The sequence below is a fragment of the Acinonyx jubatus genome, chromosome A2 (genome assembly GCF_027475565.1).
Source record: "Acinonyx jubatus isolate Ajub_Pintada_27869175 chromosome A2, VMU_Ajub_asm_v1.0, whole genome shotgun sequence".
Taxonomy (NCBI): domain Eukaryota; kingdom Metazoa; phylum Chordata; class Mammalia; order Carnivora; family Felidae; genus Acinonyx; species Acinonyx jubatus.
Genome location: NC_069383.1, coordinates 12,745,874 through 12,772,041, shown reverse-complemented (window position 1 = coordinate 12,772,041; position 26,168 = coordinate 12,745,874). Strand labels below are relative to the sequence as shown.

Below are 26,168 nucleotides of genomic sequence, written 5' to 3'. Positions count from 1 at the left end.
CAAGGAAATTATCTCTTTTTATAGCTTATTTATTTATTTATTTATTTGGGGGAGGGGGGAGAATGGGTGGGAGGGGGGACAAAGAGAGAGAAGAGAGAGAGAGAATCCCAGCAGTGCTGACAGTGCGGAGCCTGACATGAGGCTTGAACTCATGAACCGAGAGATCGTGACATGAGCAGAAATCAACAGTCAGTCACTCAACCGATTGAGCCACCCAGGTGCCCCAGAAGTGGTCGTATCTGGAGTTGTTTTTTCTCTTTTTATTCTGACAGATCACTGATATGGATAGCAAACGCTATGAAGTCACCCTTGAAAATATTGACTTGCTTGATAGGACTCCTAAGACCTCTAATTTGAACTATCACGTAGAGGTCATTAATGAGCCCTTCAGCTTCAAGATCATACGGACCAGCAACAAAAGAATCTTGTGAGCTTTTCAACACTCTTTGTGTATCTTTGAATGAATATATAGTCTCAGTATCATTCACTCTGACTTACTAGGGGTGGGTAATGAGATAAGTATGATTTGGGAAAATATTTGGACCTCAACAAAATGTCAAAGTTTTACTGTAGATCATTAACACTGTTCATCTGTCATGACTGAAGAGCACAGCATACTAAAAAATAAATGTGCTGGTGTGCTAAGTTAGATAAAAACACTTGCAGTTAATATATATTCTGAAGTAGGAAATGCCATTGTTTTGGATTACCATTCACTTTGCAACTCAACTTCACTGTCTAGCATTCTAAATTTCTATGTCCTGAGAAACTTGCCATGAAGAGCCTAACAGTGACCTGAGCATAAATCATAAACTGTACTGGAGAAAATACAAGGATTCATGTCAGTAAAATTTGTATTCAAGTTCTGGCATCAACAAGCCACCAGTCAGCTTTGTGAGGTTAGACAAAGTATCTCACGTCAGCCTCAGTTTCCACGTCCGTAGAAAGGGAATCATAATGTCCACTGTTGCTCTGTGTACCGAGATACATTCTGGAGGCATCCAGAGTAGTGCCTGGCAAGAAGCAGACGCAAGCGTAAGGTTGTATCTGCTCTCTTCCTCCAGTCATCAACTTGAGCTTCTGGTGTCACGTCTCCGGTGCTATGCTCCTCTAGAAATAAAGAATCAGAGACCCCCTAGAAGGACCTTCAAAGGTAGTATGAAAGTGAATGAGAACATGCACAAAACAACTGTTCTCGAAGTCGACAGGGAGAGTAGCAGACAGTTTCCCGGCAGAGATAGCTGGTTGGTGACTCTCGTCCTTGCCCAATGGCCCAGGTTGGACACGAGCATCGGGCCCCTGCAGTTTGCCCATCAGTACCTGCAGCTGTCTTTCCGACTGCCCAGCACCTCCGTGTATGGGCTGGGAGAACACGTGCATCAGCAGTACCTCCACAACCTGACCTGGAAGACCTGGCCCATCTTCACTCGGGATGCCACCCCCACCAAGGTGAGCTCCCCTTCCTCCTGCCTGTTGCTCACAGGAAGGAATCTTTCTCTCCTTTCCAGAATGTGACCTAAAGTCAAGCAACCCACAGAGTTACATCCATGTATTATTTTGCCCAAGTTAGATCTGTTTGTGTGGGAGAATACTTGTTCTTGAGGCTTATAAACTCATGATTAGTAATAAATCCATTTTTGAAAATCTCCCTTTTAAGGGAAGATATAATTAATGACTGTACGATAGCCTAATATATATTAGAAAATCCTTCTGCAAAATAACTCCGTCTTTCATAATTGAGTTGTATCTAGGGGAGAGCTTCGGCAGGAGCTATCCTCCGTAGAACTTTGTGGACTAAAAAATACTTCTTTTAGCAGCTTTAAAATTATTCAGACCTACTGAACCATAATCTGCATTTTTACAAGGCCCACTGGGACCCACATGCATATTAAAGCTGTTCCGGGGCAGTGTCTCTCAACATATCTGTAGTGAAGGATCAGTTCCTTTCTCTCTCTCTCTCTTTAATCCTAGGAAAATGAAATAGGATTACTCAAAGACATAAAAAATATATGTTTAAATTGAACAGATATAAAATCACTCGTTTAAATTGCTGTACAAGTTCCTGAACTCTTTCTCTTGATTTTTGTACTTTCCTTGTTGCTGACTTACAGTAAAGCGTGTGGGGAGGTACCAGTTCGTGAACAAGCTTTGAGCAGCATTGCTTTGTAGAGCATGTCCTGAGGCCTCCATTGTGCTTGTAATGTTTCCCAAATCTGTGCAAGACGTGCAGGTTTAGTAGCCCATTAACTGGCCCACCTACCACTATCTGATGCAAGGAAGGGAGCTTACTTACTGAATGAAACAGAGAGAAAAAAGCAATGGCCAGCACATTCACTAAAATGCTTGCTCAAGGACCCTGACAAATAAGGAATGCTAAGCATCATACTAAGCTTGGCCTTCTATAGCTAAAAAATTCTTGAGTTATGTAATCACAGATTAAAGTCTTTGTGTACCTTCCTTCCTCCCTCTCTTCCTTCCTTTTTTTTCCTTCTCTCTCTCTTTCTCTCTCTCTCTCTCCCTCTCCCTCTCACATTTTTACTGTTATACACACTATCTTTTTTTAGATCAGTGTTCATCACAGCCCTGTGATGGGTTCAGTATCTTTTTCTTTTTCTTTTAAACCTATTTACTACCTAAGTGTTATATAGTAATTATAGAGAAAATAGAAAACACAGCTGGCATAAAGAAGAAATTAAAACTTTCTCATACTAACATCATCTTCTGCTAACATGTTGTTGTGTGTCTTTGCCAATATTTTCCAAATTAAAAAAAAATTTAATGTTTATTATTTATTTTTGAGACAGAGAGACAGAATGTGAGCGGGGAGGGGGTGCAGAGAGAGAGAGGGAGACACAGAATCCGAAGCACAATATTTTCCAAATTAAAAAAAAAATAACTTGACTGAGATACTATTTATTTACTTTATAATTCGCCTGTTTTAAATGTACAACTCAGTAATTTTTTAAGCACATTATCGAGTTGTGCAGCTATCATCATAATCCAGTTTTGGAATATGTTTTCCTCATACCACTAAGATCCCTTATACCTTTTTTAGACCTAATCCCCTTTCCCACCTCAGTGCCCATGTCAGCCCTGGGCAATCACTAATCTACTTTCTGTCTGTATAGATTTGACCTCTCTGGATGCTTCATATAAATGGAATTATGCAATATATGGTTTTTCACTTAGCACAACATTTATGAGGTTTATTCATGTTGTAGCATGGATCAGTTTTTCATTTCTTATTATTACTAATAGTATTCCATTGTATGGATATACCACATTTTATTTACCCATTTTTCAATTGATGTTACCATTTCAATACCTTTTTTTTTTTTTGAGAGAGAGAGAGAGAAAACACAAGTGGGGGAGAGGGAAACAGGGAGAGGGAGAGAGAGAGAGAGAGAGAGAGAGAGAGAGAATCTCAAATAGGCTTATGTTCAGTGCAGAGCCCGATATGGGCTTGATCCCACGACCCTGGGATCGTGACCTGAGCCAAAATCAAGAGTCAGATGCTCAACCAACTGAGCCATGCAGGTGCCCCATCAATACCCTTTTGATACAATACTAAACTACATCAAGTATTGACCAAGTACAGGTTGTACACAGATTTTGATTTTGTTTGTTTTAGGATAAATAAAAACATTTTTAACATACACTACTATTATTTCCTATCATTTTTCTTGACAGGGCATGATTAATCTGTATGGAGCTCATACATTCTTCCTGTGCCTCGAAGACACCAGCGGCTCCTCTTTTGGGGTTTTTCTGTTGAACAGTAATGCCATGGGTACGAGGCATCTTTTTATCTTGGCAGGGATATGTTTTGCGATGTGGCTTTTATAAGAATGACTTTCATGGTCAGATCACTGTTTAACCAAAGGTATATTTAACCTACAATGCTTCTATAGAAACAGGAACCCCAAAGTAGGATAACCTGTTACAAATGTAGTTCATGCTAAAAGCTATTTACATTGAAAACTGCTTCAGGGTTCTCTTTTGATGCAATGTTATCCATAAGATTCTGTGGATAATAAGATCCATTGACAGGTAGGTCCCAAAGATACCTGTGGATTTCAACACGTAAACCAGGCTGTCTATCTATAGGCAGCAAGGCTGTGTTCTGCAGGCTGTCTCTCATAGCTCATCCCTACCCCACTCCAGAATCTTCCCCCTCTAGCTTCTGGACTAACAGAACCCTTAATAAGGACTTATTTTTATTTTTATCTGTAAGTTGTAATTAAATTCATCTAATAAGGTTTTTAAATAAGTTATATCACTCACAAATCCCAAATATTTGCATTGTTCCATAGCCAGATTAAAATAGAATTGGTTCTTCTTTCTCTTAAAAAAAATCAGTTCTTCATTAGTGTTTTACTCACTTAATATTATGATAAACTTCAGCAATCACCTAAAAAAAGAAACATGTGATTTTCATCTCTTTCAAAATGACACTGCAATTGTTTTGAATAGCTCAGGTATTCACATTCTAGAGAAAAGTATATTTGCAACCATGAAGTTCTGTTAACCCTCATTTTAATCTTTTCAGAGGTCATCCTTCAGCCTGCTCCTGCAATCACTTACCGCACGATTGGGGGCATCCTTGACTTTTATGTATTCCTGGGAAATACTCCAGAACAAGTGGTTCAGGAATATCTGGAGGTATGGGCTTTGCTTGTAGAGAGTTATAATTTATTGCTCTTATCTCATACACTCATTATAAATTAAGAAGCGAAAAATTAAATTTATGTAAGCTATGCATTATGAATGCTGGGACTGTGAGTCTTTCATTGGTCGTGTGTTTATTTTGATGCACATTTGTTGGGTGCCTGCTGAGTGCTAAAGAGGCATTGCGCAAGGCTTACTAAATGCAAAAATAAGTCAGATACCATCCTGTTTCCAAGGATATCGTAGTCCATCCATATGTGATCCGTCATTCCAAACATCAACAGCCACAAATCAGCAGAATTTATTCATTCATTCAATAAAGAAAAATTTAGTGAAAAGAAACTATGTCAAAGGAACTGTGCTATTTAGTTTTTATTCAATTTTTACAACAGGAAAGAACTTCAGATACCATTTAGCCTGAACTTCCTGTTATACAGATGGAAAACCTAGGTATAGAAAGATGAAGTGACTTGCTCAATATGACACAAAGTCATGTGAAATATGGTCCCAGATACCAGCTAATTTGTAATCAAATAGGGGAAGTCTGACACTGTCTGAAATAATTATAGTAGGAGACAGCTTACAATAAGTGCCATTTATGAGGTGCAAAGAAACTGTGTGGGAATTCAGAGGCACTGTCACATGGGAGGGCAGCGGCTTCTAGGGAACAATGTGAAATAGGGCTGTGGCTGAGATTTTCTCGGAGTGTTGGCTTGAGCAACTTGAAGACCTGGACTTTTTTTTTTTAGTTTATTTTTATTTATTTAGAGAGATAGAGAGCAAGCAGTGGGGGGTGCAGAGAGAGAGAGAGAGAGAGAGAAAGAGAGAGAGAGTCCCAAGCCAACTCTACAATGTCAGCTCAGAGCCTGATAGGGAGCTCAAACTCATAGACCAGGAGATCATGACCTGAGCCAAAGTCAAGAGTCAGATGCGTAACCAACTGAGCCACTCAAGCACCCCTGTAAACTTGGGTTTTAAACATAGTCCAGTGTTTTTTCACGTAATCACTCATAATCCTATCAATCCTGATTCCTTTTTCCTTAGCACATACCACTATCTGAAATTATACTAGGCATTTATGTATTTCCTTTAATCTCTGTGAGAGCAGGAACTATGTTTGCTTTATGCTGCTATATCCCAAGTGCCTACATCAATGCTCAGCACATCATAAACACTCAGAAAACATTTACTGAGTGAATGATTATTATTTTTTTCCTTCCAGTATGACACCATTATTCAATCATTTTTGCTAATCCCATTATTTTGTGATGTTGCAGTTGCTGAGAATATGTTTAGGTACTTAGGAAAGAAAGATGTGAGTTGTAGAATTTTGCAAATTACCCTAGGAGATTTCTCTTGACTCTGACATTTTTAGATCTGGGGGCTTTATATAAGGTGAAATGGAAACAGTATTTTCTGTGTCAGACATGGTCCTCAAAATAGTAATTTTTTAAATGCTTAGCCGGGCCTGTATCTATTTTTTCAGCTCATTGGACGACCATTCTTGCCTCCCTACTGGAGTCTTGGGTTCCAGCTTAGTCGCAGGAACTATGGCGGAATCAATGGATTGAGGAAGGTTGTGGACCGAAATCGTGGAGCTGGGATCCCATATGTAAGTTGGAACTTCTCTTATCAGTGTAAGACAGCATTTCCTATCTTTTAGTGTTTGCATCTAATTCAATTTATTAGGAACATATACAAAGAGATAGATGGAAAGTTGGATAGATAGATACATAGATAGGGACATCTACTGTCAGAAATTTGCATGCTAAATTACCTATATCATCATCAAAAGGGCTTGTTTATGGAGTCAGATGGGTATGGTTTTGAATTTTACTTTACTTCTTCCTAGTTCTGTCAGTGTTGGGCTAGTTAATTAACATCTCTGAGTCCTGGTTTCCCCCTTTATAAAATGAGAATGTAAGGCTGACTTCGGTGGACTGATAGTGAGGATTGCCTTACACTTTATGGAAGACAGGCAGCACAGAGGATGAACTGTTGACAAAGTTAGCTGTTATTTTATAAAAGAAAGCAACATCTGGGGTGACATGGCTAATAAGAGCTGATGGCTATAAAAATGACTTAGAATAAGTATCTCATAATGACCTTGCACACTCCTTTAAGATCTAGCAGACTCTGATATCAAAAGCTCTGTTGCTCCAAAGCTCTGTTTATGATGTTCAATGTCCACCAGTAAATAGATAATTATTAAGTGTATAATATTTGACAAATTCATCCAGGAGATATATAACGTTATTAGTGAGGTTATCAAAACAATTTATGTTGGGCTAGATCTTTGGAACTGTGCTGCAAGCATATGTTTGACTAGGATCCAATTTGGCTAGGATATATTTGACTTTGGCCTGATCTCAGGACTTTTCAATCCCCTCTCAGGGCAGAAAGGGGAGCAGGCAGAGAGATGAATTTTTCCTGTGAGAAAACATGACCACTGTGTTGTTTTGGAGTAACTGATTATATGTTTCATTTTAATGCTCCCAAATATGCTGTCTGCAAGCATTCAATTCCAGGAGGAATCAGGCCAGGTCTCAACACGTCATTATGATTTTATAAGGTGCTTTCACAATCATGGTTAACCCTCATTTATTGGTATTTGGTACATAAGGTAATGGAGACTCACTGCACAGTTCATAACTTTTCCAAGGCCACTCCAGCTAGCTAAATGGCAGGACCAGGATTCAAAAATAGTGCTTTTGACTACAAGGGGTGTTGGTTTCAATCTATCCCCGTACCTCTGATGGGAAAGGCTTTTCTGAGGTGTTGCTGATTCAGAAACAAATGAGCTTCTCTTCCATGGATTGGATCTTTCCCACCACGTGGTTCCCGAGGACACCTGGGTACTAGCTGACTGCCCTGTGTTAGAACAGATGTGCCACATTGGCAATAGGCCACAAGCCACATTTCCTTCAGGCCTGCAAGCCAGAGCCTTCTAATACACATGAGAAACACTTACTTAAAAGACCTTCAGATGTCTTTGAAGTTGTGGCAGATTGGAAAAAAAGAACAGCTGGGGTCACCTTTGACTCCTATCACCTATCACAAAAGCCCCAGTGGACCCCACCCACCCATGAATACGACCTGGGGAAATGTCACTCAACCCCTTTGCATTTCAGTCTCCTCCCTGAGAATAACACCTGCCCATCTCAGATTGATAGGCAAACCCTAAAATAATGTGTGAGAGTTTGGTCAATTAAAGCTCTGCCCTCTGTCATTGATCTTTGTGAGTTATTACTCTAGCAGTTTTATAGAACAAGATGACTGTTTTCTCCTCTTCTGATATATTCTAGCTTAATGTTTGGGCTCCACGTTTGCACAGTGTTATAACATTATGAATATACTTACCCAAACAGACATTTAAAGCACACCTGTTTTACGTCAAGCATCCAACCTCTCGAGTTACAGAGATGAACAAGACACAGTCCCTACCATCAAGTTCCCTCCCAAGTTCCTCCCTTATAACATGCACCTGTGAGGAGAGAGAGAGAGAGCCAGACAAAACTACAACGTAAGAGCACCTGCATCTTTCAGAAGGGGCTTATCTACTTCTAGGAGGTAGCCAAGTCCCGGGAGTTTGAGGATCACTGAGAAACACAGCTTCAGTTTTAGTGAGCAAGTACCCGAGCTATGATACCTTCCGTGAGCACAGTGATATTTTCTAACCGGCGGGTTGGATCTTTTCAGGATGTCCAGTACTCTGACATAGACTACATGGAAGGGGGAAAGGATTTCACGATTGATAAAGAGGCTTTCCCTCGTCTTGAAGATTTTGCCAAAGACTTGCATGGCCAAGGAATGAAATATGTGATCATTATGGTATGTTCAAACAAATCTGTCGCCTCATTTTTCCTTTCAAAGTGTAAAAGAAATTTACAAAAATAATTGTTATCATATTTATTTATTAGCATCCTGGAATATTAAATAAATCTAACTACCATCCCTATGAGACTGGAAGTAAGAAGAGAGTATGGATCTGGCAGGACAATGAATTTGCCATTGGACAGGTAATTTTGCAAGAAAATCACTGACTTACAGTCATCTGGGGAAGTCGGTACTTTTGTTATGAGAGTGAGTAGGAGGCAGTATCATTACTATTTTCATGGCTTTAGAGGCTTCCTTAATATTATTTTTAGACCAATAGATGTCATAGTAAAATAATTAAAATTCTGGGGGATTTAAAAAAATTGAAATATATTTCGCATATGACATTGTGTAAATTTAAGGCGTGCGACGTGTTGATCTGATACGTTTATTGCAGTATGATTGTCATTGTGAAAATACCATTTCTACCACTTCACATAATTATCATTTCTTCTTTTGTGGTGGGAAAACTAATATCTAGTCTCTAAAAAGCTAGCCCCTGAATTCCTAGATATTTGAGAAGCAATGTATTATTAGAAGAAAATTCATTTATTCTTAAAGTCCTCCTGCACCCCAATTTCCTTGTCTTTCCCAAGACATTCGGCTATAATAATGCAGCAATATGCTCATAGGCTAATGTGCAACCTAACGTCCTTTTCTTTTCCATGAGACTTGTAGGTAGAGCCTAGCCTTCATTCCAACGTAGCAGTTTTAGGCATTGGAGTAGGCTGATTAGAAGCCTCTTTTCAGGGTACTTGAAATCAAATCATGTAGGCAACTTTTTATTCCAGTTACTTACAGGCTCAGCCCTAGATAATTGGATTATGTGAGGTTTCCTCGAACATACTTAATCTGAAAGTTTATGTGACTGCAAATTGTGTTGCTCCTGGGCAGTTTACTTTTTAAAACTCCTTTTCGGGGTTATCAATGCCCCTTACATAACTGCTCACTGAATTCCTATCGACTTTGTTTACAATACTTAATTCTATGTGTTTTCTTTTTCATTGGGTTGAACCTTCCAGGAAATAGTAGAGAAGTTCCCTTCCTTCCCCAAACCAATGCTTTGCTTGGTTTTGTTTGAAGAAAATTTCTAAAATATCAGGCAGACCAATAATCATCTGTAAGTACAAAATCAGAGGCCATGGTCACATAAACATGATTTTTTTCATCTAAAAAGTAGGTTATCCAGACGTGTGAGTCATTTCAGTAGGACTCATATTTGAGTGGTATACAATTAGTAAGTTGCATGTAATTAGTGGGTGGAGGTTTATTATAAAGGCATTTGGTTAGAATGAAGCTTGCTGGGTCTGCTCTAGATAGGGTGTTGCTGTAGGTGACTTCTTTACCACACTGCCTATTTCCTGAGGTCCAAAATTACCTCTGGTTATTGTTTGTGCCCTATCACCTATTCACTCTTTGGTGCCCTATCAAATAGTTCAATCCATTTAAATTGAGAATTTTAAGCTCTCATCTTGAGGTTTAAGAAGCCTCAGAATTTTATGTATGTGTTTTTTACATTATATATTTATATTTTTATAATATTTATAATATAAATATATACATATAATATATAATATTTATTCATTATATATTCATATATGATATATATTCATTATATACTAATATATAATATATATTATATATATTCACATATATAATATGTTTTCATTACATATATGAATATATATTCATTATATTGCCTGAACATCATCCTAAATCATAACCTATAAATTCATTAAGAAAATTAATAAGAATGTAAGCACAAAATCTTGTATCCTATCAGTTCAGGATTTTCAATAATTTGGCTATAAGTTCTATCTTTGTGCTATTTCTGGAAAATGTTGAAAGCTACATTAATAGAAATAGATAGGAAGAGAAGAGAGGATAAGAGATATTGGAACTGAATAAGAAGCACAAAATTCATTTCACCATTTTATTTATTTATTTATTTTTCAGTAAGTTTTTTTTTTTTAATTTAAAGTTGTTAACATAGAATGCAATATTGGTTTCAGCAGAATTCAGTGATTCATCACTTACATACAGCACCCAATGCTCATCACAAGTGCCCTCTTTAAATTCATTTCGCCATTTAAAATGATTGTTTATATACCAAAATCAACATATTCTTTATAAACTTTGTTATTCCACACGGGTTTAAATGCTCTTTAATTAACACATTAAATGAATCCAATCATTCGCTCCTGAAATATTATCTAGTTAGACATGTGAGAATTTTAAATAGTTCTTCCATCTGGTCTGACATGATGAAATGTTACTTTTGTGTTTTCATAGAAAAAAGACATCTGATAACGTCTCAGTTCTGTGATCAGCAATTGTTCCTTCTCTTTTTACTTCTTTTGGGTTCCTTGCATCTATTTTACTATTTAGTTTTCGGGGACATTTTGATTCTGAAATGATAAGATGCATGGGACTCCTAACGGAAGAAGCAATAGCCTGCCATCAGTGTGTAAGTCACCCACCAGCCACACCAACTGTGGTGCCTTTTTTGTTCTCTAGGGATATCCCGGATTGACGGTCTTTCCTGATTTTAGCAATCCAGTTTGTATTGAGTGGTGGAGAGAGCAGATCAGTGAATTTCATAAAACTCTCGAGTTTGATGGAGTGTGGATTGTAAGTTGTTATTCCCGGGTCAAACTTCTTTTGGAAATGGATGTTCCAAGATTTGAGAATGAGTTTTGACCCTGATCTGTAATAAAATAGTCTTCTTGCCTTAGTGCTTAGGGGCGCCTGGGTGGCTTAGTTGGTTATGCGTGGGACTTCGGCTCAGGTCACGATCTCATGGTTTGTGGGTTTGAGTCCCACATCAGGCTCTGTGCTGACGGTTCAGAGCCTGGAGCCTATTTTAGATTCTGTGTTTCCCTCTCTCTCTGCCCCTCCCCAGTTTGTGCTCTGTCTCTGTTTCTATAAATAGGTGAATGTCAAAAAAAAATCCTTTTACTTAATGCTGAGCTTCTATGCAGTGAAATAGACCCCTCAAAACCCTGGATTTTAATTCTGGATCTGCCACCGACTGATTATGTCTTTTGTGAGAAAGTCTTTTGCTTTCTTGTGGTCTCAGCTTTTTCCTCCATTAACTGTCTTTCAATCTAAAAATACTGGTTTATTAGAGGCTATAATTGCTATTATTTGTTGCACTGCTTCATTAAAATTTAAAGTTAATTAGAGAATGATTTAATGAATCCACTTTATTTTTAAGTGGGGATAGCAGGGGGAGATATTTCTTTGAAACTTGGGAAGTTATCTCTGTTAACAGGATTAGGCATCACCTATTTTTTAATTTTTTAATCCATTTTGAAGAAATAGATTTGATCTCAATTATATCTTCATGTCCCTCACTGAGTGGAATAAAAGGGGAAATTGTAAAATAGAAACATTCCTCTATCTTAGGCTTTTTTTAAAAACAATTTTTTTAATGTTTATTTATTTTTGAGAGAGAGAGAGACAAAGCATGAACAGGGGGTAGGGTAGAGAGAGAGGGAGACACAGAATCCAAAGCAGGCTCCAGGCTCTGAGCTGTCAGCACAGAGCCCGATGCGGGCCTCGAACTCACGAACTCCGAGATTGTTACCTGATCTGAAGTCGAACACTTAACTGACTGAGCCACCCAGGTGCCCCAAGCGTTATTTTTTTTTTTTAACACATCACTGAAATAATAACAGCAACAATAACATTCATGGGTAAAAATCAGCCTTTGGGATGGTATTTCCTAATTAACTAATTGAACTCAAGGTATAAAAAGTAAAACGTGCCTGATACCACTGAGAGTTGGAGGGCAGTTTAGGCACAATCTAATCCAAAGGATGAAACAGAGGTCAAGAAAATTTAGGAAGATTACTCAAGACCCCTAAGTCAGTTGGTAAGAGACCCCAGATGGGCTCCTAGTTCAGGTGACATTCTCAGACAACCAACCCAACTGTAGGTAACCCTTTCCCTTGTGTGGCTTTTGTGTCTTTGCAGGAAATGGATGAAGTATCCAGCTTTCACCACGGGTCCAATGGTGGGTGTGAGTCAAACCACTTGAACGTTCCTCCTTTCACTCCCAGTAAGTTGTCACAAGGCTTGTTGAAAGCAGCCTCAGCAGCACTGGTTGTGGCAGAGCTCAGTCCCACTGTCCTGGAGCACGCGGCCTGCAGCCAGGTGGGCCGCTCCTCTGCTGGAGGCCCTGCCACCACATTGGTCTTTGGCCACCTTTTCTCGCTGCAGGAACCGAACCCCAGGGCGAGTGTGTGATGGAGACATGCCTCCCCCATGGGGTTCTGTGTTCTCCCAGCCCCTTTGGGGTTCTTCAGAAAACCTCAAGTCCAAACTACCTTCCATTGAAGTAAAGCTGCAATTTTGTTAATTTTTTTTCCGCTCATTAGCCATAATTGAAAGCATCAATGGTCCCAATTAGGTCTCTCTTCATTTTTTTTAATTAAAAAAATTTTTTTAATGTTTATTTATTTTTGAGAGAGAAAGAAAGAGAGACTGAAGGAGGGACAGAGAGAGAGACACACACACAGAATCTGAAGCAGGCTCCAGGCTCTGAGCCATCAGCACAGAGCCCGAGGCAGGGCTCAAACCCACGGAACCATGAGATCACGACCTGAGCCGAAGTCGGACATGTAACCAACTGAACCACCCAAGTCTCTCTTATTTTTAAGTCTCATTTCTAGTCAAATTTTCCATTCCTGATTTTGAAATTGTGTGTGTGTGTGTGTGTGTGTGTGTGTGTGTGTGTAACAGCATCGAATAGATTGTGCTGTGGAAACAAGTAAGCCCAGCATCTAAGTGGATTAACACAATAAACATTTATTTTTTGCTCATATAATACTCCGGCATGAGATGTGTGGCTGTCACTCAAGCAGTGACTCAGGGATCTAGTTACTTCCATTGAGTGGTGCTCCCACCTCAGAGTCCCTTGTTTCTGGCTTCCTGGGTGAAGGAGAGAGACGGTGGAGGTAGAGGGAGTTTTATTGGCCTTGAAGTGAGGTGTGTTCAATTGGCTCACATTTCTTTGCTCAGAAAGCCAATCACATATTCTCAGTTTACCCTGGAGCAAAAGTGTGAAATACAACCTTCCTCTCCCAGGAAGAGAACACAGGCTTGGTGAACATCTGGCCAGTCTCTGCCAGTTTATTCTGGTTTGTCCACTTTCCCTGCACCCTGGACTAAGGTTTACCTGTTTCTTGAGCCCTTTCTGGTCACTGAAAGAGTGGAGAACTTTTCTGGGAGAAATCTTGTCTTCAGATCACTTAACTTCTTGCAAAATCTATTTGCTTGCCCTGTTTACTCTTTATTCGTCTCTGCTCGGTCTTTGTTCCCATTTTTTTCCCCACTGTGGGTCAGTTTATTATGTTTCCCTTTTAATCTCTTAATATTCTTCTTAGCCAGAACTAAGTTGTTGTGTTGTTGTAGTTTTGTTTTATTTTGTTTTGTTCTATGAAAAAAACTGCAATGTCATCCTGTTCTGCCTGCTTCTGGCAAACACCTCACTCCCTACCTCACAGCATTGTGTCTTCCTACCTGTGACTAGCCTCTGCCCCAGAGCTGCTCTGCTTCTCACCTTTTCAGGTTTGGAGAGCACAAACTAGCATGATAAAGACTTAGATATTTACCTTTGACCTTTAGACAGTTGTGGCGTCTTTTCTTTTTTTGTTTCTAATATTTATTTATTTTTGAGAGAGAGACAGAGCGTGCGCGAGCAGGAACACGGGAGGTGCAGAGGGACAGGGGGCCAGAGGATCCAAAACAGGCTCCACACTGGGGCTCGACCTCACGAACCTCGAGATCATGCTCTCAGCCAAAGTCAGCCCCTCAAGCGACTGAACCACCTGGGCGCCCCTGGAGTGTCTTTTCTTATCATGGAAGTGGTTGTGAGTCTCATTCCACGGGCTGAGCTGTGCCAAAAATACACATTTCATTATGTTTTGGAATTCAACTTAATTTCTGGTTAAGTTGACCTGGTGGGATTCTGTTGGGCTTGTGGGGAAAACTCAACCTCACAGTTTCCTGGTCCCACTGCTTTCTGGAATTGTACTTCATACTGCAGCCCTATGTCCACAACAGAGCTTCACGAAGGAGGGCTGCTATGTCTCAGTTACTGGTCTACCAGAGAAAAAATAAGGGAAGAACGAGATCCTAGGCTACAAAGCAGAAACTTTTGAGCATTTTAGGGAAAATACAGTCGCAATGGTGATTCTAGAGGCAGGATCTGAGTTCTCATTTGTGAAACCACCCAAATGTCATCTCTCATTTCTTTAAAAAGCCTACCCAGCATATGAGTACCTATAATGGAAGAGTGAAAGCATTTTCCTTTCCACTGTCCCTCATGCCTGTTCCTAACACATTCAGTTCCTCTTGATCAAATATATGTAGAGAAATGTGTGTGTCTTATTTGTATTTAATCTCAGACCAACTTCCTGTGGCAATGAGCTTGTTCCTCAGTTACTCCATCCAGCACCATTTTTTTGTGACCTCAGTGGGCGTGCACATTAATTTTAATGATCTATCTCAGGGGCTTAGTGTAGATCCGTGTAGGAAGCAGCATTTAGGGTAGAATTTAAAATCTGGAAAGGATTTCGTTAGGCGGAGACTGGGTAGGAAGATAGAACAAGGAGGAAGCAAACAATTGGGTGGTTATTTTGTTAGAGCCCATTGACAAGGAAGTGCCTCGCTAATGGGTATTTCCCCACAGGAGTTCTGGACGGCTTCCTTTCTGCAAGAACCCTCTGCATGGATGCAGAATTTCATCAGGGCCTTCACTATGATGTCCACAGCTTGTATGGCTACTCCATGGCAAAAGCTACACACTTGTAAGTACTTGGTTTTCCCCCTAATTCCAGCTTGGGGGAGTTAGGAGGCAGAGGGCTTTCAGAATCTTCCAGAAGTATGTTTTTCAAATATTTTTGTGCTGATAAGGACACAGAAACTCAGATCTTATAGGCTACTAAAGAGCTCTTTTCCTATAGCCCCTTGGTTTCTGTGGGAGATTAGTTTTGATTGGCTTGTGACTAAGGGACTTCATCAGATACTAGTAGGCAGTAAGGTGTAAGGTATTTACAGCATTCATTTGGAAGCCATCCCTTGCTGAGGTCCTATTACCCAATGTTGCTGTGGTTAACACACTAAGGTTTCCTGAATTGGCAAATAAAAATATAGAACCAAGTTAAAATTGTACTGGACATACTTACACTAAAAATTATCCATCGTTTAAATGAAATTCAAGTTGACCTGAGTGTCCCCTGTTTACCTGGCAATGCTGCATGCAATACTTCTAGCTACTCTCCCCACTGCCTGCCCCAGTCTCCCTCTCCATTCTCCTTCTGCAAGCATATGCTTATCTTTAAAGCCTCTCTTCAGATGGTCATTCTGGAAACCTGCCTGTCGGTTCTAGAAAGACTGTCTCCCTTTTTTTGTGCTACCTTTGTTTGTATTGCAGTAAGCTTAATGTGCAAAAATCTTCTAACTTTTAGATAACCCATTTTTTCTTTCTTGCTGGACTGTAAGTTTCTTGAGGGAAAAGCCATGCCTATATCCTTAGCCTGAGGAATAGTGTATACTAAAGATGTGTGTTGAATAGCTGCTGGTCTGAGGGAGAGAAGTCAGGAAGGGCTCCACAGGGGGCCTGGTGAGAGAGGTGAGTTAGACTACACCACTTGTTTTCCTGCTCCGTTGTGCCCTCCAGACTTTGAATTATGCTGGATTGTCCAGGTGAGAGAGAGTCCTTGTCCAATAAATGCCAAAGTTTTGATCTCAATAAAAGAAAAGCTTCAGGAAAAAGGACACATTTCTAATTTTGTTATCTTCTCTTTCTGACCTCTGTCTCCCTCACTCTACCTTTCCTGGGAAATAAATTAGATGAATAAGGCTCAGGTTCCTCATCTTGGGAACGGGAGGCTGGGACTGATGTTGGCCAGAGTTTCTTTTAGTTCCGATCTATTTCAACCCGCAGACGCTTCTAAGAATGGAAAGTGGGTGGGAGAGTGGCTAAGTGACCAGGGTAAGAAAGAATAGGCAGGAAGAGGGAAAGAGAGTTGCAGATTGCTTTATGGCTGGTGTCTCCATGTAATAAAAGTTCTGTAAGATCATGATGGGCTTGGTTCATAGATTCTAATAGCTATGATTAATAGTTAAAAGGTAACTGTGATGGAGAAGGTAGTAAGTGCCTTTCTAAGTTCTCTGGGTCAGACAGAGTGACCTAAGTCCCTGGAAATAAGTGGAACTTGGCCTTTGGATATGAGGCAGAGTGGTAGAAAAACAAATAAGATGTTTTTTCAGTGGAATCTGAGCATCAGGAAAAGTTAAGTCATAGATCTGATGGCTATTTGGCTCAGCCTTCCTGGAAGTATTGTTTGGGGGCAGTGATTACTGGTCTACCCCAAGAATGAACTTCTCCTCCCTCTAAGCTGAAAGTAGAAAGATCAGATCCCCTCAGAGATCAGGACTGGATGATAAGCAGACCAAACCTGAGGGATAGAAAGGAGAGACTTGAGGATCTCTGAATAAGATTGTCCCTCTGGGCTTGAAAACAGACTTATTTAATCTGTGGTACCATGAAGGTTGGCCTGTAGATAAACCTGTAACCTCAGATAACCTTATCCCTGTTTCAGTTTTACTCTGTACAACCTGAAGGTGTTTCTTTTATGATCCATGACTGCAGCATACAATAAACCCCCTAGTCAGTGGTAATAAAGGCAAAGTACCTGCTCATCGAGAGCCAAGTAGACATGAGGGTAAGGGTGGAAGAGTGAGTTTTCTCCTTTGTGTTACCTTTATCACTTGCTAAGTTGTACAAATGGAGGGCTCACTCTTCTAAACCCATCTTCTTTTTCAGAATTTTCTCCCCTCTGCCCTTGTAAGTCATTTGGCATTGATAGACTCCTCATAAGGCGGTCCTCAGGATATGAAGTGGGGATGAATTGGTGGCTGTGACAGGGTCTGTGAGGAACTGCCCGGTGCCTGCTGGCACACTTGTCTCAGACCATGTACCAAAAGGAAAGGGCTCGCAGCAGTTGTGGCCAGGGTGTCACTACCCCATAGTTGTAATTTTGTTTAATATGAGATCCCTAAAGGAAGGTGTGAGCTGTTTATGAGGGAAGGAGAAAGGAGGGAGAGGCATTTCAAGGAAGTGCCTATGCAAAAGAGTATTCAGAATAAAAGCTAGGAAAAGAGCCGTCATCTAACTACGTGTTCTTCCCACCCCATGCTCCCCTCCATCCTGAAGTCTTTATCTTTCTGCACTCCATCTTTTCAATTCCTTTGCTTTCTCTTCTATCTAATATAGATATTTGTATATCTAGTATAGGTATTTGTATTTGTATATCTAGTATAGGTATTTGTATTTGGATTGCATTTAACTTTATAAAGAGTATCATATGTCATCTTTTGAGACTCACTGATCTCATATTAATTAAGATTTCCCAACATTGAGAACTGCTAATTATAAGTTCTGAAGCTTTTGAGGAACCCAGGTGCCTGGAGCCCAGGTGGTGTACAAACTATCCTCCTAGGCCAGCACGGGCTACAGAATTTCAACATGAACTGGTGTTATACTAAACAGGATGATATATGTATGGGCAGCAAAGCATGGAAACAAGGGCCATTGGAAAATCTCTGTCTGGAGGAAGAAGATGGAGCCAAGGACCCAAGGCACAGTTCCAGTGTCTTGTCGACCAGAAGGGTCAGAGGCACAACCAGATCCAACAAGATGAAGAAAGCATAATCAAGAGGACAGGAGTCTAGAGACATTTCTTAGGGCGGGGGGTGGGAGCTGGACTATAGAGGTTTGTGCTGTCTTACATGAAGTCTAAAACCTTATTCAGAAGTGGGAAAGAAGCTCTTAACAATGCTAAACTAGTTTGCTCACCTAGCTTATGATGCCCTGATGCTTTTTCTATTTGGTTGGAAAGTCCATTGCTGCCCTTGGATATAGGTGAGTCCTAGACATTCACAGCTCACTTCACATTCAATTGATTGTGTTCCTTTTCAGTGCCATGGAGGGTATCCCCTTGAACAAAAGTAGCTTCATCTTATCCCGTTCTACTTTTGCTGGGTCTGGCAAGTTTGCTGCTCATTGGTTGGGAGACAATGCAGCCACATGGGATGATCTCCGGTGGTCCATCCCTAGTATCCTTGAGTTCAACCTATTTGGTATCCCCATGGTGAGTTTTCCTCTTAACCAAGGAAACTTAACTTTTTCTCCTTTGGCATTCTTTCCATTACTAGTCTTTGAGGTGTCTGAAAACCAAGAAGCATATATGTCTCTGTGTGGTATGTATTAGAAAATTCATTTTTAGGAAGGAAAAAAAAGAGGTTAGAGTGGGAGAGAGACAAAGCATAAGAGACTCTTAAAAACTGAGAACAAACTGAGGGTTGATGGGGGGTGGGAGGAAGGGGAGGGTAGGTGATGGGTATTGAAGAGGGCATCTTTTGGGATGAGCACTGGGTGTTGTATGGAAACCAATTTGACAATAAATTTCATACATTAAAAAAAAGAAAATTCATTTTTATATGTGGCATGAACTGTCTTTTGAAGATGAATGGTAAAACTTTATCAGTGGGTAGTCATCCATGGAATCTCTGAAGTTAGGATAGAGACACCATGAGTAAAATATATTAACATCACAGAAAATGTCCATCAGCAAAGCATCAGTGAATAGCAAAGGATGAAATTGGGAGCTGAATATTGAGGATGAGCCCTTGATATACCACCAATCAGTCTTCCTCTTGTCAGCTGATTCACGATGCACATTTGCTGCTTTCTTCCATTTGGCTGGGGGCTGGCCCTGAAAGCCTGGAGAACCCCTTTAAACATGGAATGGTGTAAATAAAAAAGATTTTGTTCCCTTACTACATAGGTATACAATCACTGCTGTCTCCTCTATCACTGACCACTGTACTTGTATGTGTGCTAAATCTCCAGGTAGGTGCCAACATCTGTGGTTATACAAAAAATGTCACAGAGGAGCTCTGCAGAAGGTGGATGCAGCTTGGAGCCTTTTATCCACTATCAAGGAATCATAATGGGCCTGAGTTTGTGGTAAGGTCTCCAAGTGAAGGGATGGAAACTTCTTGGATTGTCTAATCTAGTTGTTCTCAAAGAGGATTGCAGAAAATCCTACAGGTTGGCCCTAAGTGCAGAAGGAGAATAGATAAATTTGGGGTCATAGGCCCAAAGAGCAGAATATTGGGATAAGGGTATATGGGAAGGAATATATACATATTGAGTGATTTTATTGTGATTTATATTGATTTTTCTTTTACCCACCAACAAAGGTGAGAAGAGGTGTTAGAGTTTCTGTGGTGCTATTATGTCTGTCACTACCTTTTATAAGATGGGACCATTGGAGTCCACTGGTACTATGAAGTACTATGAGGAACCTCAAGGTATAAAATAAATTAGATCAGCTCTGAAGGGAGCAGGACCCTCTATAACCCTTTTATCTTCATGGTTACCTCCATGGGCTTCTTTATCACCCTTGAGGCTGCCATAGACTGGGATCATAAGACACCTGTCAAATTTAAACTCTGCCACATGTTTGCAGTTTACATTGGTAAAACCATTAATCTTTGATACTGTTTTTTCATCTATGATGAAGAAGCAGGACCAAGATCCTTATAGTTTGGGGAACCCTTTGCTATCTTCCAAGGTGGAGACCATAGCTACTTTTATCTGAGAAAGCTTCTTATCATAAGGGAGCAAACTTTCAATACACAATGGAAGTATCTAATATTTGCTTCCTTCTCTCCTAGGATCAGGATCCTGTTGCCTTTGGCAGCCACTCTCTGCTGGTGAATTCCTCCAAACATTATCTGAACATCCGCTACGCTCTACTCCCCTATCTCTACACCCTTTTCTACCGAGCTCACACCCGGGGAGACACCGTGGCAAGGCCCCTTGTCCATGAGTGAGTTTCCTGACCCACCAAGAGTCCCTCTCAGATCCTGATCTCACCTGGTTAGTCAGGATCTTGTTGCCATCTAGTGTGCTGTTGTTCTGTATTGGAGGGTTCATCTGCCTTCTCTGTTTTCTAGGTTCTACCAGGACCCAGCTACATGGGAGGTGCACGAGCAGTTCTTATGGGGGCCTGGACTTCTCATCACACCTGTTTTATATGAGGTATCTTTATAATCTGAACAATAGTGTGGAATATCACATTTGTCCTCATGGCTCTCTGGCTGGATAAGCTCAGTCCTGAGTGTCTATAGCTGTGTTTAAATATCAATACAAATATGAATGAGAGAAAGATTATGAAAGTTTGGAAATTAGAAAAATAGTAATTCTTGGTCCACTGCGTCACCAAGCAAAACAATTTCCATTTTGTAAAATTACATTAAAACTTGTTTTCTTAAGCCTATGGCCATGCATTGACAGGGGCTTTAAATGCCATGGGAGTTTCAGCTGGCCATCTGTCTGTACTTCCCTTTGACCAAAGGATGTGTGCTCTTGGGGTTGGATCGGGAAAAGAGAAGAGGCGAGAGAGAGAAACAGGGAGGGAGAGAGGTCTGGACAAGGGGAGGGTGTTACCCTGGAGACCATATATATGAAGGACCACACATACCCTTCCTAAGTATGAGTGGGGAAGTGTGGGGGAGGAATCAGGATTATGCTGGCCATTTTATAAACATGAAAGATCACCACTGTATTCATGTCAAAGACCCGTCTCTGGGCAGATGCTGGGCAGCGGGCAGTCCTACTGGAAGGTTCTCCTAGAGGTTTGGCTGTTTCAGTCTCCTCCCACCCATCAGACTACACAAGTAGCTCAGTGAAAGAACTTTCTATGCTTCTCTTGGGAAGTTCCAGAGCCTTGAAGCAAAACTTATTTATTTGTTTTTAATATGAAATTTATTGTCAAATTGGTTTCCATACAACATCCAGTGCTCATCCCAACAGGTGCCCTCCTCAATGCCCATCACCCACATTCCCCTCCCTCCCACCCCCCGTCAACCCTCAGTTTATTCTCAGTTTTTAAGGGTCTCTTATGGTTTGCCTCCCTCCCTCTCTAACTTTTTTTTTTCCTTTCCCTCCCCCATGGTCTTCTGTTCAGTTTCTCAGGATCCACATTTTAATTTCTGGGCACAACTCTGCTCTCAGTAAACTGCCCAACTTTCTAAGTATCTGTATTTGCACTTGTAGAATGGAATGATCCCAACCATCTCTCAAGATGGTACAGACAAACATATGAGGCGTTGTGTAAACTGTAAGGGGTGTGCTGATGTTGCTCATTGTTGGGGTTTCCCTAGGGTGTGGACCAAGTGAAGGCATACATACCGGATGCCATGTGGTACGACTATGAGACAGTAAGTAAGGCAGCCCCGCTTGGGTCAGAGACCAGCCTCTAGCAGAGGGCATTTCTAAGGCAACGGTCCTGGGAGCTTGGGGGAGGATAACGGTGCAATGCTTTAACTTTAGTTGATAGAGAGTACTTCTCTGTGAAGAAGGTCTTTCTAGACATACTATGAAATGTGCATAACTGGGGTAGGTTTATAGGAATTTTCATTTTATGAACCTGGTTACTCTGCAGCTGTGAGAACTAGTAATTGGCTGGAGGCTGTGATACCCTAGTGAAGGAAAGCCCAATTGTGGAATCACCACATGGTACAATATAAAGAAATAGGGCAGATTTGAGTCTCAGATCTGCTATCTACTTTAATTATGCCTTGGGCAATCCTTCGCTTTTGGGGGTCTCTGCTTTCCTTTTTTTTTTTTTGTTTCAAGTTTTTATTTAAATTCCAATTAGTTAATATATAGTGTAATATTGTTTGGGGAGTAGAATTTAGTGATTCATCACTTACGTATAACACCCAGTGCTCATCCCAACGAGTGCCCTACTCAATGCCCCTCACCCAGTCAGCCCATCCCGCCATCCAACACCCCTCTAGCAACCCTCAGTTTGTCCTCTGTGGTTAAGAGTCTGTTTTATGGTTTGCCTGTCTCTTCTCACCCCCCATATGTCCATCTGTTTCGTTTCTTAAATTCCACATATGAGTGAAATCGTATAGTATTTGTCTTTCTCTGACTGATTCATTGCAAATGAGGTGACTGAACTAAATGATCTCCACAGTACCTCCTAGTCCAACAGTCCATTATGTGCTCTGTCCTCATTCTGTTGGTTAGGGAGTAGCTATCCAGTGGAGGAAACAACTGGTAGAGATGCAGCTACCACCCGATAGGATTGGACTTCACCTCCGTGGGGGCTTCATATTTCCCACCCAGCAGCCCAACACAACCACAGAGGCCAGGTAAGCTCCTCCCTCATTCTTCTACGGTGTGACTGCTCTGACGCTCCAAGGGGAGTGTGTTATGGGGCAGGCAAATGGACACTAAATGTGGACAGATCATGGGGAAACATCTCCAGTCAGTAATCCATCTCCCCTCCTTTCAAGGTCAGCCCTGAAGTGGCACCTTCATGTTCATTTAGTGGGTAACGTAGCCTCAGCTCCTCCATGTTTCTAGAGCCTTTCACTTGGGGACTGAATCAGATTTTAAGAACAGTCAAAACAGTCATTCGTGAGGATTTCCCTATGGCCAGCAACTGTCTTCAAGTAGATTCCCTTAGGCATGAGAGAATGCAAGGTAAATAGGAGGTAAGAGTTATCACAGGGAAGTCAACATAGCTTCCAGGGTTAAGAGTCAGAAAGTTCAGGTTCAGGCTCCAGCTCTATTACACATTAGATGTATTGCCATGGACAACCTACTTTCTGTGTTGCTGCCTATCACTAGTCAACTGGGGATGACAATGGTTTGAGTTTTTAGTGTTATCATGAAGGTTGAATGAAAATATAGTAGACATGGTTTATTGTCCATAGGGCACTTAGAAGAATGCTTGGCACATGGCAAGCACCCAGTAAGTGCTGATTATTAGTAGTATTGCAAGCCCAGTCTTTGGCAGGAATGGCCTCCTTCTACCATTGTTATGCTCATTCACAACCAGCCTCTGTTGTCTACCCACACCCAACTTCTGTGTTTCCATACAGTGTCAATATCTACTCCATTTCTGGGATAGACTCTGAGTTCATCTGTCCCTAAGGCATAAAAGGGGTTGGTTGAACATACTTCTATGTCTTCTTCATTCTCTGAAAATTGAGGGTTGCTCTTTCACAGTCGGAAGAATCCCCTGGGACTCATTGTTGCCTTGGACTATAAGAGAGAAGCAAAGGGAGAGCTGTACTGGGATAATGGTGAATTCAAAGGTAGGCTTCCCTCTGTTGCTCTCCCTGGGGTTCTCAGTGGAAAGTAGTCATTGTAGGCTGTCCAGAATGACACTAACCCTGTTATCATCAGTGCTTGCTTCTGTAGCTTGGAACCAATTTATTCTGAAAGTTCAGTTAGCCAAGCACAATGCATTAAAATAGACTTCAGATGAGCAACTTGTATGTTATTGACTCTACCAAAGTGACACACATTATTTGGTTTAGTTTAATTACTCTCTTCTCTGGGTATCATTACCAATACCAAATAACATGTTTTGTAAATAGATTTGTAAAATATTGCTTTGATTACTATCAAGGTGGAGTATCTAATTTGTGTAGTGTGATTTTCCACTGTAAGATTTCCATAGAGGTAACCGACAAAAGCTTATGTGTGGCCTGTGATTATATAAAAGCCGTGCCCTGCGTACGATTAGCATTTCTTCATATTCATTGGCTATTTATTATTGCACCGTATATAGAGGATATAAAGATGGATGAGCTGTAGACATTGCCCCCGAGGAACTCCTGGTCCAGCAGGATAGATACAGTGTGCATGCGGATGACTATAAGTGGAGGTCACCATGTTTGAAATGCCAGCAAAATGGCACGACAAAGTACCATGGGAGCTCAGAGGGGGATGCAATTAGTGCTGGTAGAAGCGGTCCAAGAAACTTGGAGGCTTGAGAAAAATGGGAAGAACTTGGGGAAGCAGAGGTATTCCACATGAAGAGGAAAGCATGACCGCACAGCTCCTCTGCTTCCTATAATAACAGGTACCCTTCTGTCTTTCTCTTTTAGATGAAAAGTATATTCTGTATGATTTTTCTGTCGCCTCTGTAAGTACTGTTATTGAGGAGCACACAGTGTGCATCCTTTTCTGTGATTGCTTCTTGAGTTTTCGGTTTGCTGTGATGCTTGGCGATGTGGAACAGAGACAGGGCTTGTGACAATCCCAGAAAAAATTAGAGTTAAAATGATAGTTTTTAATCTATGTTAGATATATAAATAAGTTTATCAAATATCAGTATGACTTCAGTGAAGAACTTGGATTTTTCTGGAAAAAAAATTCTTACCTCTGAGTCTGATAGGATGAGTCCTAGCTTCGGGGATGTGTACTTGGTGGGGTGCAAGCATGTGTGGGATGTAGGTAGGGGCACGGGGCCTGTTGGAGGTTCTTCCATAATGGTCCTCTTTTCCAGCCCCTAAAACTTGGGCACAGGTATTAAGTGGTGGTTTTGAGAGGTTGGAAGATACAGAAAGATACAGAACATTACTTGCCTCATCTCTCTCTCGAGGGGACCAAGAGGAAGAAAGGCAGTGATGGTAGCAGGTCATATGAGAATTCTAGTTGGATTCTCTTAGAAGTCTGTGCATGGGTAGGGATTTCTTTTTTCTTTTCTTTTCTTTGTAATGTTTATTTATTTTTGAGAGACAGATCATGAGCAGGAGAGGGGCAGAAAGAGAGGAAGACACAGAATCCAAAGCAGGCTCCAGGCTCTGAGCTATCAGCAGAGAGCCTGACCCAGGGCTTGAACCCATGACCCATGAGATCATGACCTGGGCTGAAGTTGGACGCTTAACTGACTGAGCCACCCAGATCCCCCTTTGGATCATGCTTTTTGGTGTCCACTCTAAGGACTCTTTGTATCCCTAGATCTTGAATATTTTCTCCTGTATTTTTTTCCCTAAAAATTTGAGTTTTACCTTTAAGTCTGTGAACTGCCTTGAGTTAATTTTTTTAATGTTTATTTATTTTTGAGAGATAGAGACACACAGACAGAATGCAAGTGGGGGAGGGGCAGAGAGAGAGGGAGACACAGAATCCAAAGGAGGCTCCAGGTTCTGAGCTGTCAGCACAGAGCCTGACGCGGGGCTTGAACTCACAAACTGTGAGATTGTGACCTGAGCCAAAGTCGGATGCTCAACAGACTGAGTGACCCAGGTGCCCCTGCTTTGAGTTGATTATTATCAAGATGTGAGGTTTAGGTACAGGTTCTCCTTGGGGCCTCTGGATGGCCCACTGCTCCAGCACCATTTGTTGAAAAGGCTCCCTTTTCTCCATTGCATTGTTTTTACACCTTTGCTAAAAATCATTTGTGGGTTGCCTAGTCTTTTTAAACATCAAAGTGTCCCCGTTTTTTTTCTTCAGTCTTTAGTCCCACCTTGGTTAGAGGTCAACTACATCACTTTGAACTGTGGCTCCCTGGGTAGGTGGTCTGCCTCCCTTGGCCTCAGTCTTCTCATCTGAAGAATGGGGCTCACAGTGGCTTTAGCCTCATAGCTTCCTGTCAGAATTCAATGAGATGCTTAGTACCGTGCCTGGCACACAGTAAGGGTTCAGAAATTTCAGCTCTTATTATCATTAAAATAAAAAGAAAGAGTCATCTAGGCCCTCTTTGTGTGTATGTGTATGTCTTCACCTTTGTGTG

The 26,168-nt window shown here is 41.0% G+C and overlaps 1 protein-coding gene across 4 annotated transcripts in view; it reads left to right on the top strand.

Annotated features, from left to right (window-relative positions):
* The window catches only part of MGAM2 (maltase-glucoamylase 2 (putative)), a 108,282-nt gene that overhangs the window by 17,395 nt on the left and 64,719 nt on the right, over nt 1-26,168 (top strand). For all 4 annotated transcript variants that reach the window (XR_008296572.1, XR_008296573.1, XM_053217978.1 and 1 more), the window contains exons 6-23: nt 273-427; nt 1,278-1,449; nt 3,691-3,790; nt 4,550-4,662; nt 6,155-6,280; nt 8,368-8,499; nt 8,589-8,687; nt 11,062-11,175; nt 12,523-12,607; nt 15,242-15,359; nt 18,536-18,707; nt 19,469-19,585; nt 20,299-20,453; nt 20,581-20,665; nt 21,790-21,846; nt 22,664-22,788; nt 23,651-23,739; nt 24,538-24,575. Coding sequence is in view for 2 of the 4 variants with exons in the window: in XM_053217978.1 (XP_053073953.1) it covers nt 273-427; nt 1,278-1,449; nt 3,691-3,790; nt 4,550-4,662; nt 6,155-6,280; nt 8,368-8,499; nt 8,589-8,687; nt 11,062-11,175; nt 12,523-12,607; nt 15,242-15,359; nt 18,536-18,707; nt 19,469-19,585; nt 20,299-20,453; nt 20,581-20,665; nt 21,790-21,846; nt 22,664-22,788; nt 23,651-23,739; nt 24,538-24,575 (2,052 nt within the window). In the remaining 2 variants the exon portion in view is untranslated. The remainder of the gene's footprint in view (nt 1-272; nt 428-1,277; nt 1,450-3,690; nt 3,791-4,549; nt 4,663-6,154; nt 6,281-8,367; nt 8,500-8,588; nt 8,688-11,061; nt 11,176-12,522; nt 12,608-15,241; nt 15,360-18,535; nt 18,708-19,468; nt 19,586-20,298; nt 20,454-20,580; nt 20,666-21,789; nt 21,847-22,663; nt 22,789-23,650; nt 23,740-24,537; nt 24,576-26,168) is intronic.